This window comes from Adiantum capillus-veneris, chromosome 5, assembly GCF_014529385.1.
Source record: "Adiantum capillus-veneris isolate H3 chromosome 5, ASM1452938v2, whole genome shotgun sequence".
Lineage (NCBI taxonomy): Eukaryota > Viridiplantae > Streptophyta > Polypodiopsida > Polypodiales > Pteridaceae > Adiantum > Adiantum capillus-veneris.
In genome coordinates, this window is record NC_140935.1 from 35,720,477 (window position 1) to 35,734,484 (window position 14,008).

General features: G+C 45.2%; 1 protein-coding gene across 2 annotated transcripts in view; it reads right to left on the reverse strand.

Moving 5' to 3' along the window:
• LOC147457143 (uncharacterized) overlaps nt 1–12,849 on the reverse strand; it is a 30,387-nt gene extending 17,538 nt beyond the window's left edge. For both annotated transcript variants that reach the window (XM_086512129.1, XM_086512130.1), the window contains exon 1: nt 12,692–12,849. In XM_086512129.1, coding sequence (XP_086368255.1) covers nt 12,692–12,738 — 47 coding nt within the window. In that variant the 5' untranslated portion in view covers nt 12,739–12,849. The remainder of the gene's footprint in view (nt 1–12,691) is intronic.
• Nucleotides 12,850–14,008: the final 1,159 nt, after the last annotated feature.

Here is a 14,008-nt window from a genome sequence, read left to right on the forward strand (position 1 = left end):
AAGACTTTCACAAGTACCTCTCAGAACCCTCAGAACGGTAAGAACGGTAAGAATGGTAAAAAAGGTAACTCTTCGAACCAATCTTCCAATAGAACTCTCCAAATGAACCTAAGGGTAAAGCTAACACAATTGCTAAACCTAAGCTCACTCCTTATGAAAAGGCAAAACAAGGAATTTTAGGAGGATACATCACGTCGGAAGAACAAAGCATTTATTCTAAAGAAGGTCGCTGTTTTCATTGTCACATCAAGGGTCACATAAAAAGAACAAAGCTTAGATCTAATGAAACTAAAGAACCCACAAAACCCACTTCCTCTGTCAATGCAATAAATGAGAATACGAGTGTGACCCAAGTCTCTTATGATCCTCCCATTGATAAGTCTCTCATTAAATGTTATGGTCATGTGAAGGGTCAACGTTTTGTCATATTGTTTAATCCAAGCAGTATGCATGATTTGATTAGTGACTCTCTTGTCGAAAGAGCCCGCTTGGAGGTTCGCAAGACATCTCCTTTCGAGGTGTCAGGCTTCTCTCCTAGTATGGACTCTCTCATCACGCAAGAGTGCCTTGATGTTTTGTTCACTATTCAACAAGTGTCTTTCCGCAAAAAAGTTGTAGTCTCTCCTCTTTCAGGATGTGATAGGCTTTTGGGCATTAGATGGTTTCGTGAGCATAACCCTCTCATTGATTGGGCGGAAAATACGTGCATTTTCAATGCCAAAAGTGACTCTCCCCTTATCATTCGTGGAGAGCAAGTTGTTCATTCTTCGTCTCTCATTTTGTCACGTGACACATCCAACCCTATGTGTCCGTGGACAAGCTACAGCATGACCAGGGTTCAGTTCAGTCAAGTCAATCTAGAATAGGAAGTGATCTGGCACTTTTGTGAGTCAGTTCGCAAACCGTGCCTGTCCAGACACTTAGAGTAGATGCACATCCTCTGGTTGCACATAGCATGATCATCAGCATTACCATCAGGAGCATTTCCAGTGCACAGAACCTATTTTCCCTATTTTTGACATTTTTCACTTATTTATTAAGTGACTTTTGTTGGAAACTGGGTAGGGCAAATTAGCTAGTATATAAGAAAACCTAGTGCTAGCAGTTTTGGCAAAAGAGGTAGCAGGAGCATTGCTCAACAAGCATATTCTCACGCAAGATCCCTAAGAACCCTGGCGTTTCCCCCTCAAGGTAAAGCCAACATTTCAGTCCCATAACTTGGCGATTTCAGCAGCCTGTAAAGGCAGCGTTTTTCAGCCTTAAAGACTCAGCTTTTCCAACGATTCCAAGACCCAGCAGGTCTGCGTTTTCATGACCAGCATACCAGCATTTTGGACAAGCATTGTACCAGCGTTTTTCAGCATGGAACAACAGCCTTTTTCAGCATTGAATTACAGCGATTCCAAGCCAGCAAGTCAGCGTTTTTGAAGACCAGACAATCAGCGTTTTACTAACAGCAAGTCAGCGTTTCTCATAGCAGCAGATCAGCGTTTGCTACAGCAAATTCAGCAGAAGAACCATCGAATTTAGCAGATAAAGAACAGCTCGACAAGAACCAGTTCACAGCATTCAGTTTTCAGCCCTAGTCTCATCATCGTCGGCACCACCGTTGACCTCGCATAGCATCACATAGATCTGCATCGGCATCTTGTACCAGATTGTGCAATCAATAGTATAGACTTCTCTCGCCATCGAGAGCAAGGCCCTTGGAGGAGGGTTTTACAACTTTCCGATGTCGTATTCTCTTCTCTCTCTATCTCTTAGTCTCATGCACCTTCATTCGCAGTGTTCACCCACTTTGTTTGTGTCCATTGCACTCTCTCACTAAAGGAACAGAAGGCTCTCCCTTCCGTAAGTAAAAGGAACCCTTGTGCACAGTTTTAAGCACTCATCTTGAGCAAAGTTCAACATTCATTCCACTGCAGCTTACATATTTCTAATGTGCAGGCGAAGATTGAAAAGCATCCGAAGAAGGAGACTCTCTCAGTCTCTTCTTTTCCAAAGCACGATACATATGATTTGCATGATAATGATAAGCATGATGATTTGCATGATAATGATGTGATTATTCACAAGCATGATAAATTGCACGAAAAAGATGTGATTGTTCACAAGGATGATGGCGTAGTTGATACTTTTTCTAGCGAAGCTAACCTCGTTGCAGATTCTATCGATCACGAACAACCGATCTTGGCTCTCGAGTCGAGGTCCAAAGAACCCCCTCAGGAAGTATTAAGTGTTTGAATGATTAGTCAACACGCATTGTTCGAGTGTTTCATTCGTGATGCTTTCCTATATTCTAGTCACCGTCCTTATGTGATCCCTTTTCACAGGCATGCCATATTGCACGATGAACACGATTCACTCATGAATGAGCACGGATGTATGCGGAACTCTCATGAAAAGATGAAATGTGAAACCGGCCCGTAGGGCGGTAGGCGTTGGCTTTCACCCGAAATTCTTTACTTTATACACACACACAGAGCACTTTGCAAAGAGAACCCGTAATGGGAATTAACACTTCAACTCACACACGGCTCGGAAGCTAGAATGCTCCGAGCAGACGCCGACAACCTGTAGGCCCCAAAATTGGCGCCCCTTTCGGTATTTCTTTATTCTTTAGGAGGGTGAATTACAAGGTAAGGTCCTGGGAATCCTTCACGTGTATCCACCTAGATACCATTTGATTTGGCCAAATTTCGGCAGCATAACAGCCCCAAAACTTGCGCGAAACCAATTCCCCTACTGGAACTCGCTTGCACTGTCGTATACCCTCTGATTCCTGTCCAAAAACAGTAAATTCAGCACGCTGTATTTACTGGTTTTTGCCCTGTTTTCAGCCCCAAACAGTCCCCTAGCTGTCCTTTGCCAGTGGGGCACGATTCCCAATGATCCTGGCGTCCGTATGGCTGAAAAACAGTCAAATTACAGCGCATACACAGCGCTGATTTTGCACCAATACGGTGAGGTTATGACCCTCACCAGTGCCTGCTTTGGAGCAGCAGTTAGCTACCCCTGTTCCTGCTCAAGGAGGCTCTTGCCTCAGCACAAAAGCATGAACCCACACAAGTGTACATCAGTCAAATGAGTAGCCCTCTTGTGGGGCATCACATAACTGCACGTAGGGGAGAAAGAGAGCAGTATGTAGCGTGCGGGGCATCACTCCCGTCACCATACTGTGCATAGAGGGCAAGGTAAGCATTCCATAGCTTCTGTACCTGTTGCAATCCGCCTGTGGATGAAAATGGCGCCCCCTTTGATGATATGCAGCTCGTTTTTGCCTCCCAGAGTGGCAGAATCGCTCACAAGCTGACACGTCGCCCAGTTTCCGAGTTTGGGCTTTCCATGCTAAAAATATCTCAACTGGTGCGTCAGTTGACTTCGCGGCAGAGTTGTAAAGTGTTCCCCTAGTCATACCAAAAGTAATGACACGAACACATTTCGTGGCCCAAAATAGCAGTTCCCTAAATTTTAGGAGATACTTCCGTTGGGCTCCCACTGGTCTTCTGACCATCTATCCTCATTGGGACCGCATCCAAAAATGCAATGTGGCCCAACTGTCGGATACTTTTTGTTGGTAGTCCCACCTTGACTTTACGCCTTAATTGAGTTCACTTCCTAGTATCCACCAACTTGCTAAGTGCGACGGGGGGACCTATATGATCTTGCTCTGAGCCTAGACATCCTCTTACCATACGAATTCCAGTGCCGACCACTTCCCGTCTGCGGGTGAATCTACCATTCACATTGGCCATACAATGTCCGACCGTTTGCTACTTCAAAAAGAGGGTCTCAAAATAAATAAAATAAACCCCATTGGAAAGAAACCAACAACCAAGGTTAGCAGTTGCCACATCTCTGTGACATGGTTAATAACTGCCACGTCCTCGTGACAAAATGTTTGCACCCAAGGAATTCACATTCCATGTCTCTTCCTTAGCATGACACGGTATTAGAAAGCGCACAAGAAGGATTGAGCATCAAGCATCTACATTTCCATTGTGTTTTGCCACCGTTGATTGATTTAGATCAGAAAGACAAGTTTCGATTCCATTGTTTGCGTGTGTTTGATGAACGGTTTGGCACTCCGTCACTTTGTTCATCTGCATTGCATGCACAGTTTTTTCGAACGAATAGTCTTTTTCCAATCACTTTACATGGAAAGGGTATGTTCATGTTTTTGTGTTGGAAGTGGTTTCAGGAATTTCAGCCTCGGAGATTCTTGAAGAAGGTAGACGCATGACTATAGACGAAGTTGAAGCATTGAAGGAGCCACAGATGACTGTGTCGCTTTCGGCGCGGCCCAAAGAAGCAAGCGTTGTAGACCTTTAAGAAGTTGAAGTATCGCATGACCCACACATCAAAGAGGGCCGGCGAAGAGTCCTTTCCAGGATTCCAGACACTATCGCCGATCTCCCTCAACGCCATACAGTTCGGTACAAGTACCTCACTTGTAAAAGGAGGGGATGTCACGTGACACATCTAACCCTATGTGTACGTGCACAAGCTACTTCATGACATGGGTTCATTTCAGTTAGCTTAGGAAGTGTTTTGGCACTTTTGTAAGTCTATTCGTAGACCGTGCATGTCCAGACACTTAGAATAGATGCATATCCTCTGGTTGCACACAGCATGATCATCAGGAGCATTTTTACAGTGCATAGACCTATTTTCCCTATTTTTGACATTTTTCACTTATTATTTTTAAGTGACTTTTGTTGGAAACTGGGTAGGGCAAATTCACTAAGCATGTATATAAGTAAACCTAGCACTAGCACTTTCTGGCAGAAGAGGCAGCAGGAACACTTTGTTCAATAAGCAACTTCTCAGCAAGACCACCATCAGCAGACCTAGCGTTCTGCATGATGCAAGCCTAGCGTTTTCACCCAGAACTAGCCTTGGCGTTTTTGCACAACAGATCAGCCCTGGCAACAGCAGGACAGCAAAAACACTAGCGTTTTTGCAACAGAAGAGAGATCAGCCCTAGCGTTTTTGCAGCAGCATAACAGCCAGCGTTTTGCAGTTCCGTCGCGACAAGAGCTCAAGAAGGACCAGCGTTTTCAATTTTCAGAATAGACACACCGCAGTAGAGTCCCACGAACCTCGCAGATCTCACCTTCCTGCAATAGATCCTCGCCGCACGGTCAGATTCATCGAAGTTTGCAGTTTCAGCCCGGAAAAGGCAGATTTCAGCATCTGCGTTTTCAGTGCTTCGTCCTTGCATCGTCGTCATCGCCATCGTCACCGACATAGAGTCAGAATTCAACAAATAAAGATTTGGAGATTTCAGCCATTAACGTTTTCAGATTTCAGCCCGTCTCATCGTCGTCGACATCGTCGACAAGTCCAAGCATTGTAGAGATTTGTGCAATCAATAGTAAACCGCTCTCGCCATAGAGAGTGGGGCCTTCGGAGGAGGGTTTGACAACATTCTGGTGTCATATTCTTCTCTCTCTATCTCTCAGTCTCATGCACCTTCATTCACAGTGTTTATCCACTGTTTGTGATCGTTTGCACTCTCTCACTAAAGGAACGGAAGGCTCTCCCTTCCGTAAGTAAAAGGAACCCTTGAGCACAGTTCGGAGCACTCATCTTGAGCAAAGTTTCAACATTCACTTCCGTTGCACCTTACAGTGAAGCAACAAAGTGGTGTAAGTAACACCCCCTCTCAGCACTTGATGTTGAACAAACCGCATGAAGCCGAAGATGTGAGGCAAATGATGAAGATGTCTGTTGCGATGACCACTAAAGGACAATACTCCGACAAACTCCGCGAGTGTAGCAGGGGCCAAGAAATCTCCATGGTAAAGTGTCGTCACGAGCAGCATAGTAACCTGCAGTACTCCGCCGATATGGGGTGATGATACTGCCTGAAGGTCCCGAACTCGGTGTGAAAACAACTCCTTATCATAAAAGAAGTATCAATAGACCTGCGAGTGTCATGCCCAATAGGATCTGTGGTGTCTGTAGTCAACCCGTCTGGAGAAAACGGAGAAGCCTAGGAACTGTCATGAGAATGATCGGAAGCCTATCAATGCATGAATCTGTAACCCAACGTGGCCACGTGGCTAAGCTTTGTAAAACCCCAGGAAGGCCAAATGTAGGAATCTGCGCCGTAAACTCCTCTAAATCAAGGAAAGCCAGACTAAACAATCTGCATTGTAGAAGCTATCGTAAGTTGCAACAATCACCCATAGACCGCACGGACCACCACCGGATGGTGTCCTGTCAATAGGTAGGGTAATCCAAGATGAGGGAAAAGCCAGACTAAGCAATCTGCGCTGTTAAGGGCCTCTGAGAAGAGGTGTGGTCAGACCAAGCTGTCTGCACCGTAATCATCCTGTAGAAGAAGGGAAGCCAGACTGAGGAGTCTGCGTTGTCAAGATCCTCTAAGAAGAGGAAAGGCCAGACTAATCTGTCTACATCGTCCTGCCTGTATCTCTTGCCTCCAATCCTCCGATGTCAACCAAAACAGAATCCGCGCCAACAATGCCACCAAACCGCCTGTCGGTGTGGCTCTCAATGTGAATGAGCTAGAAGTGGCCTATTGCCTAGGTCGGGGGATGAGTCCGCTGTAAGGTTACCGAGGGTGAGTGTAAGCAACTCTGAAGGTAGCAATCCAAATGATCAGGAGTGTAGAAGAGCAACTGCACTACCATCCAAGCCAAGCTCTGGGTGACTCCGGATGTAGTCATGGGATGCCTGATCTCCCGCATCTTGCGGGTAAACTCTCCAAGAGAGTCTAAAGCACCGAAGTCCCACTCCAGTCTGTAAATCCAAGCAATGAACCTGTCCAAGAAGAGATCCAAGATCCTCTCCCTAGGTCCATGTAGATGCTCCTGTGTAAGCGAGTGATCTGACGTGTCGAGGTCAAGTGGTAAGTGTCTGTCCACCCAAGATGGTGGTGTCCTCTCTGGGAATGTCGCAATCCCATATTCCATGAGCATGGCCATATCTCGTGTGTCCTCCTCTGATGAATGCATAGGTGTGTGCATAGCAAATCACAAGTCACCACCCCTCTGGAGTGTGCAACCGCCGAATGATGGTTGGAATGAATGGATCTCCCAAGGATCGTACGTCCATAGATCATCAAGCCGATGTCGAAGATATCGTGTGCTACAGCAGTCACTGAGAGACCGCACAGACCACCACGGATGGTGTCCTGGCGGAGGTAACTTCATCCTCTATGAAAAGCACAAGCCATGTGGCTGCTGTCCACCCAAAAACGCAACTGCAAGGTGATGAAAACGCTGCTGTCCAGCGAGTTTCAGCGTGCTCGTACGCTCCTAGCATGGTCCGTAGCGGTGCAGAGTATGGGAAGGATGGTGAATCATTGTCACTGCCCTAGATGGGCTGAAAACATAGAAAACAGCAAGGGGTAATGGCTGAAATCTTATGAAGGCGGAGAGGATACTCGCCGGCAATGCACCAAATGCAAAGCCGGGCAGGTGGTGGCGAGATCCGGGGTTTAGAGGCTGAGCGCAGCCCTCTTGCTGCCAAAACGCAAGTCAATTGGCAGTAAACTTTTGTTGCACTTGTTGGCACCAAAAACCTTCTGTTTGCTGAAAAAACAAAGGCTTGATGGGTATCCTAGGTGCCCAGCAACTTGTGGAAGGTGTCAACGACACAAAGAGACCAATAAAACAGCTGAAAAACGCAGATGGAGCAGAGGAGGTTTCTGGTGATGAAATGATCCCAGAAGTGAAGCGCTAGCAGCCAGATGCAAAAACGCTGACTTGATCTGCAAAAACGCGGGTGGAGGGGGATCCTTTGCGATGAAAAAACGTAGATCTCATCGCTCGCCTGGTTGTTTGCAAAACGCTAGCAGATTTTTCATGAAAATGCTGGTTATGCTGATCTTGGGAGGAGAACCTGATATGCAGATGCACTGTCCCAGACCATGGAAAGCCTAAGCTGCTGATACCATATCAGAGTGAGCAAGTGCGGAAGCGTGATAGAGAGAGAGAGAGAGAGAGAGTAGACACAAACGCCAGAGATGGTGAAGAGGGGGCGATCAGGCCCCCATGACTACCATGAGCAGAAGAATAGGTGCCTAAGGGGAGGTAGGGCAAGGCCTGATGAAAATCCCCACAACCCAACAAAAAAATGATATATGGAAATATATGTGGGCGCCCGGACAAAAGTGGACGGCCAACCCCAAACTCAGGCGGCTGGTCCCTAGGCTATCAACCCGAAGACATACTAGCCATACAAGTATGCCCTAGACCTGTGAAGCAGCAGAGTGGTGTAAGTCTAACAACTTAAACCTCCCTGTAGGATGTTTCCTAGAAAGCTTCCCCTTGAGGTAGTTAAGCATCGAGGGCGGTTGAGCCTCCTTGCAGGAAGCTTCCCCTTGAGGAGGTTAAGCATCAAGGGTGGTTAAGCTTTTTTCCCCTACTTTGTTTCCTAGCAAGCTTCGTCTTGAGGCAATTAAGCATAAAGGGCGGTTAAGCATTCCATCTATACATAGGTGCCACGAGTGAGATTGTGATCACTTTTTCACTACAAACTCTGACGCAACACAAAACTCTCTCTCTCTCTCTCTCTTCCCCTCCCGCTCCATCCCTTGTTTTCTTTCATATCTTCTTTTATACCTACTATCATTATTCTCATTTACCTAAGTGCGTTGGGCATTTTCCCCAAGCAAGCCTCTACTACATACTCTCTTACATCACTATCTACGCACCATGGCATCACACGATGGATCTCTGCATAGGATTGGCGCCGCTAGCGCGCTTCTACCCATGGAGGAAACGCTAGTTTCTCCTCTCGACTCCACACGCATGGGCATCATTCCGCAAGCTCTCCTTCTCCATCTCCCAAGGCTTTCGATGCCTCTCTCATAGCCGTTCTTCGACACATGCCGAAGGAGATGCAAAAGCAACTCTTGGAGAATTGCGCTATGCCGATCCAATTTCGCCCGCGGCTATGAGCACTTCGCCTCTTCAATTCAATCCCGACCCCTTCAAAGGGGAGTGGAAGGAGTGCAAAGAGACCACTGTTGACTCTCGGTTGGCAAAATGGACGGTCTACTTTGATTTGTACCACTGTATCAATGCCCACCACATCGGTCAGATACAAATCATGATGCAAGGCAAGGTCTACACATGATGGGTAAGGTTACGCCCTCAGCCGACAACGTGGTTAGATTTTCAATCGGTCTTTCACGCTCGCTTCGTGCAAGTGGACAAGAACGAATGCTACAAGAAACAATTCAAGTTGGATATGGGAAAGAAAGCTTTGGACGCTTACTCACAGGAATTCGAGGACCTCGTCCATAAAACAAAGGCCTTGAAAGACCCAAAAGTCATTTTACATATGTTGTATCTATAGGGATTGCCGCCGGCGTACAAAATGAGGTATTGCACAATCTCATTCCATCACTAGAGACATCTACAAATTTGCAAAGAACTACTATAATAATTTGGTCGTCTGGAAGTAGCCCAGTGGTGGGGGAGACCTCTAACTGCGACAACTCTTCGTCGAAGTGTAAGCGCTTCACTACTTCAGCAGCTTTAAATCAGTCAACGGCACCTTTGCAGAAGAAATTCAAGGAGAATTGCAAAGGCAAAGCTACTTATACTGACGATCAAAAGAAGAATTGATCCTATGATTACCATCAGACCGACCACTTCCACGACAACAAGGATTGCCCTTAGTAGGATCTCGGAGGTGAATACTTCTTTCATTCACTAAAATCTCGGCTGATTTATCTCTCTCTCTCAAGAGCTGTTGCCCTAAGGATCCTCACTTGGTGAGATTTGGCAACAAATCCAAGAAGGATTCCGTAGCCTGGAAAGCAATGGCGGTATGGACGCCCATCGGCAAATTACGGAGAGAAAGGTGGCGGAAAAGTATTCCATTCCTAGTGGATTGCTTTTCAAGCACATCAAAATGTGTGCGCCCATTGATGAGCATATCCGCGAAAAAATTTTGTTTGAGTGTCATGATGCTCTACGAGCGGGATACCCTTGCATAAACCGTACTTTGGTCTTATAGTAAGTCATTACTTCTATTGGCCACACATGAAAGCTTTTGTTGAAAAGTATGTGCGTAGATGTGCACAGTATCAACTCAACAAAGCTTAACGTTAAAGGTATGCTGAGCTCTTACATTCTCCGCAAATTCCCGACGACAAGAAATGAACTAGCATTTCTATGGATTATGTAGTTGGATTGGCCCAGACCAATCGTGGTCATAATGCCATTTGGGTCATCGTTGATTAAGTCACAAAGATGGCGCGCTTTATTCCTACCTGCTTGTGTATATCATCCTCGGATCATCTTGAAACCAATGGACAAACCGAACGCACTGACCAGACAATGGAGGACATGCTTCTCGCATATGTTGTGACAAACTGCTGACGTGTCGACCTACTGAAGAATGGGGCTACCGGCCGAGGGGCCTAAACCCTAGAAGAAGAAGAAGCAACAGAAGAAGCAACAGCAAATTTTCGAAAATTGCATAGCTACTGATGACGTGGCAGATTTTCGAAAATTGCATTGGCATGATGACGTGGCAGGCTGTAAGGATTTCCGCATTTTACGCTGGCTGCTGTACGGATTTCTATGATTTACGTTGGAAGCTTTTAAATTTGAAGGCTTTTCATGTAGAACTGCTTTTTGGGCCTAGGGCCTTTAAATATGAGGCTAGGGCTCATTCTTTAGCATGCTTCCTCGAGAAGGTGCCGAGTCTGGAGTACCGGCTTGTACTGTGTTGATGCAATATAAAGAAATACCGAAAGGGGCACCAAGGTTTGGGATCAATACTCTATGGGGTGGAATTTCGTCTCTCTCTCTCTCTCTCTCTCTCTCTCTCTCTCTCTCTCTCTCTCTCTCTCTCTCTCTCTCTCTCTCTCTCTCTCTCTTCAGTTGTTATTGAAGTGCTAAAAGTATGTTCTTTTCTATCGGCACGTGGTGCCAGTCTTGTGACATATGTCTCCCATCGTCAATCTACTCAGATTGATATCTCCCCCAAATTATAACAATACTAAGCACTCCGCTATTGGATATAGCCCGTCCATACTTATGTATGGTTATAAACCGGAACCACCCATCGCCACTCAATTCAAGGCATTAAGATGCAATCCGCGGCCAATTTCTTGTGTGACATGCAAGAAATGCTCGCGATCACTAAGGAAAGCACAAAGATAGCCCAAGATCGGGCCACCTTTTATGCTAACCCGCACCGATAGCCTCTTAATCTCCATGAGGAGATGTGGGTGTACCTTAAGGTATTGAATGGTACAGGAAAATTATATTGTTGACCATTCCAAATTATCAAGAAGATTAGTGATGTCTCCTACAAACTAGATTATCCTCCAACATTACTCTCCATCTTGTGTTCCACGTTAGCTACTTGAAGGAGCGGTTGGGACACGATAAACAAGTGATTCTTCTAGAGGAAGACCTGAGTTTGGAGGATACCGCACGTTAAATTCCACTTGAACTAGAATTCGTTATGGATCAAAGGGTCAAGCAATCTTGAAAGGCTTCTTACCCCAAGTATTTGATCAAGTGAATGAGTCAAACGCTACCAAGGAAGCAATATGCTTGTTGAAGAGACGTTTCTCCAATTTCATAGCCGAGGACATTGATGAGGACAACAATTACAAATAAGGGGAGAAGTATTACATTCCAAACATCAGGATAGGCGCTTGAGCTATGTCTGGCTGATCACCACACTTTAGCCCCTTGCAACTCTACCCACACACACGCTTGGTGTGGGCTTGGTGGTATGAAACAACAATCCTTGCGATAAAGGCTAGCCCGTCAACTGCAAGCTCCCAAGTTCAGGGATGGTTTCTAAAAACAGAATTAAGGTCTAATTTGTGAGCCATCTGGTGTGATCACCACACTTGGACTCTAGGCCCTTGGTAGCTCTACCGACACACACACTTGGTGTGGGCTTGGTTGTATGAAACATCAGTCCTTGCGGTAAAGGCTACCCCGTCAATTGCAAGCTCCTAGGCTCGGGGTGAGCCCGTATAGGCTCTATGGCTGGGACGTGAGTCTAATGTCCACTCTCTATGTTTGTCTTTGTGTGAGTATGGCTTGTGTTATTTCATATGCGCACAAAGGATCCGGCAAGGAAGTAACAATTTCGGTGGCCAGTCATACAACCAATAAGCCTTTGTGCTCACCCCATCTCATAGACTATCCCAAAGACGAATTCCCAAGCTCCAAGAACTCCAGGACATGCACTACTACTATTTAAGCACATCGATTGTGTTGCCAAACGATCTTCAACACCGAAAAGTGTCTTTCTAAACATTACCTGGCCTGAGATATATATATATTGAACTAATGAGCCACTCAATCCATCTCATAGACTGACCCAAAGGTGCAATCTAGCTCCAAGACCTCCAGGACATGCACTCCTTCTATTAAAAGCGCATTGCCAAAAACTCCTGAGCAGTGAAAAGTGTCTTCCTCGTTCTTAAGATGATTTAAACATTACCTGGCCTGAGATATATATATACATATATTTACCAATTCTGGTTTTAGGATACATAAATGAGATAGTCGAAAAAATTAAGCTGAAATGTAGATCCTACAGTAAGCTTTCTGAGCTCCAAGCTTCGTGTTTGCTTGTGAAAGAGTGCAAATGCCAGTATCGTCTACAGTGAATACGAGTGCTTCAAGGTGTGGAGTACATAACGCTGCTCTCCACAATACAAAGAAATAGTTACCCGGAGGAGAAGACTCGACCACGACTCATCTTCCAGATGCGGTTCATGATCAAGTCGCCAGTAGAGTCGACAGCCTGAACCCTAATAGAACCCCTTCACATAGTATAAGAATAACAAATTTACATCATGAGAACACTTAGGCCTAAAGACCTCCTTGAAGTTCCCGTAATATAAGAAATTTACATATGAGATACAAAGGACCTCGAAGATAGGGTTTTTCAAGGGGGATTTGTGCCTTGGTGGCAAGCAGTTTCGAAGCTTTGCACTGCTACTTTGTACTCAAATTGTCAAATACTATTTCTTCAGTAGTATTTAGAAGGCTAGAAACTATCGTGTCTTCGATAGCGACCTCTTTGTGGCTAGCTTCTTAGAGATTGTGCAAGAAAGCAAGGAGATAATATATGTGGTAAGTAAAAGGTATAGCTCGGATGATTGGCTTAGGGCAGCCCTCGCCATCCATTCGTGCCTTGCGTAATAGGAAGTTACTCAGTACTTGTAACTTAGCTCGGTTCTAACCCTCTGTCCCTCAAGGCTCGGCATGAGCTTGAGGCTTACTTGTATATCTGTTGGTGACTTTATAATACATTCACTCACAATTGTGGGTTTTATATAATAAAAAAAGAAATTTACATATGAGGACACTAATAAAGACCTCTTTGAAGCTATAGCCTATGGTACACATCTTTTTGCTAACTTCAAATATACTTTTATTGTGGCATTATTTTTATAACCAAAAAAAGGTTCTTACTGAATGATCCATGAGCGTTGCACGTACAATGACTTGTAACATTTAATGGCCTAATAACTTATGTGTAGCGGAAATTAGCATGAACATAATGGGCATTTCATTAGAAGAGATTCCTAATGAGATTTACAAGAGTGCTTGGGTGGAGAGAGCAACAAAAAGCATAACACCTAGTTAGATAGCATCAACAATACTTTCAAAAGAGAGAGAAATTAAGCTATTGACAACAGTTGAGGACCGGATTTGCATGGAGCCGGTCCCCCCTCCAAAAGGCTTTGTATTATGGTTTCTCCATCAAGAGAGACATTGTACAATACAATTCTTTGTGTTCCTTCAAGACTAGCTAGTGCAATGAAGATGGAAGCTTCATGCACTAAGCAAAACACCTAATAAACACAACTTGAATTATCCCCGTTCTCAGACCCAAGACCTCACACACCTTCGAAGATGGTGAGAGCTAGCAGGGTATGAGAGTAGATTGAGAGGAAGAAGGAGTATCTTACAAGAAAGATGTACATCTCCTCACATAATCACTCATATTAGCTTAGCTTAGCTTAGTAATTAGCTTGGTA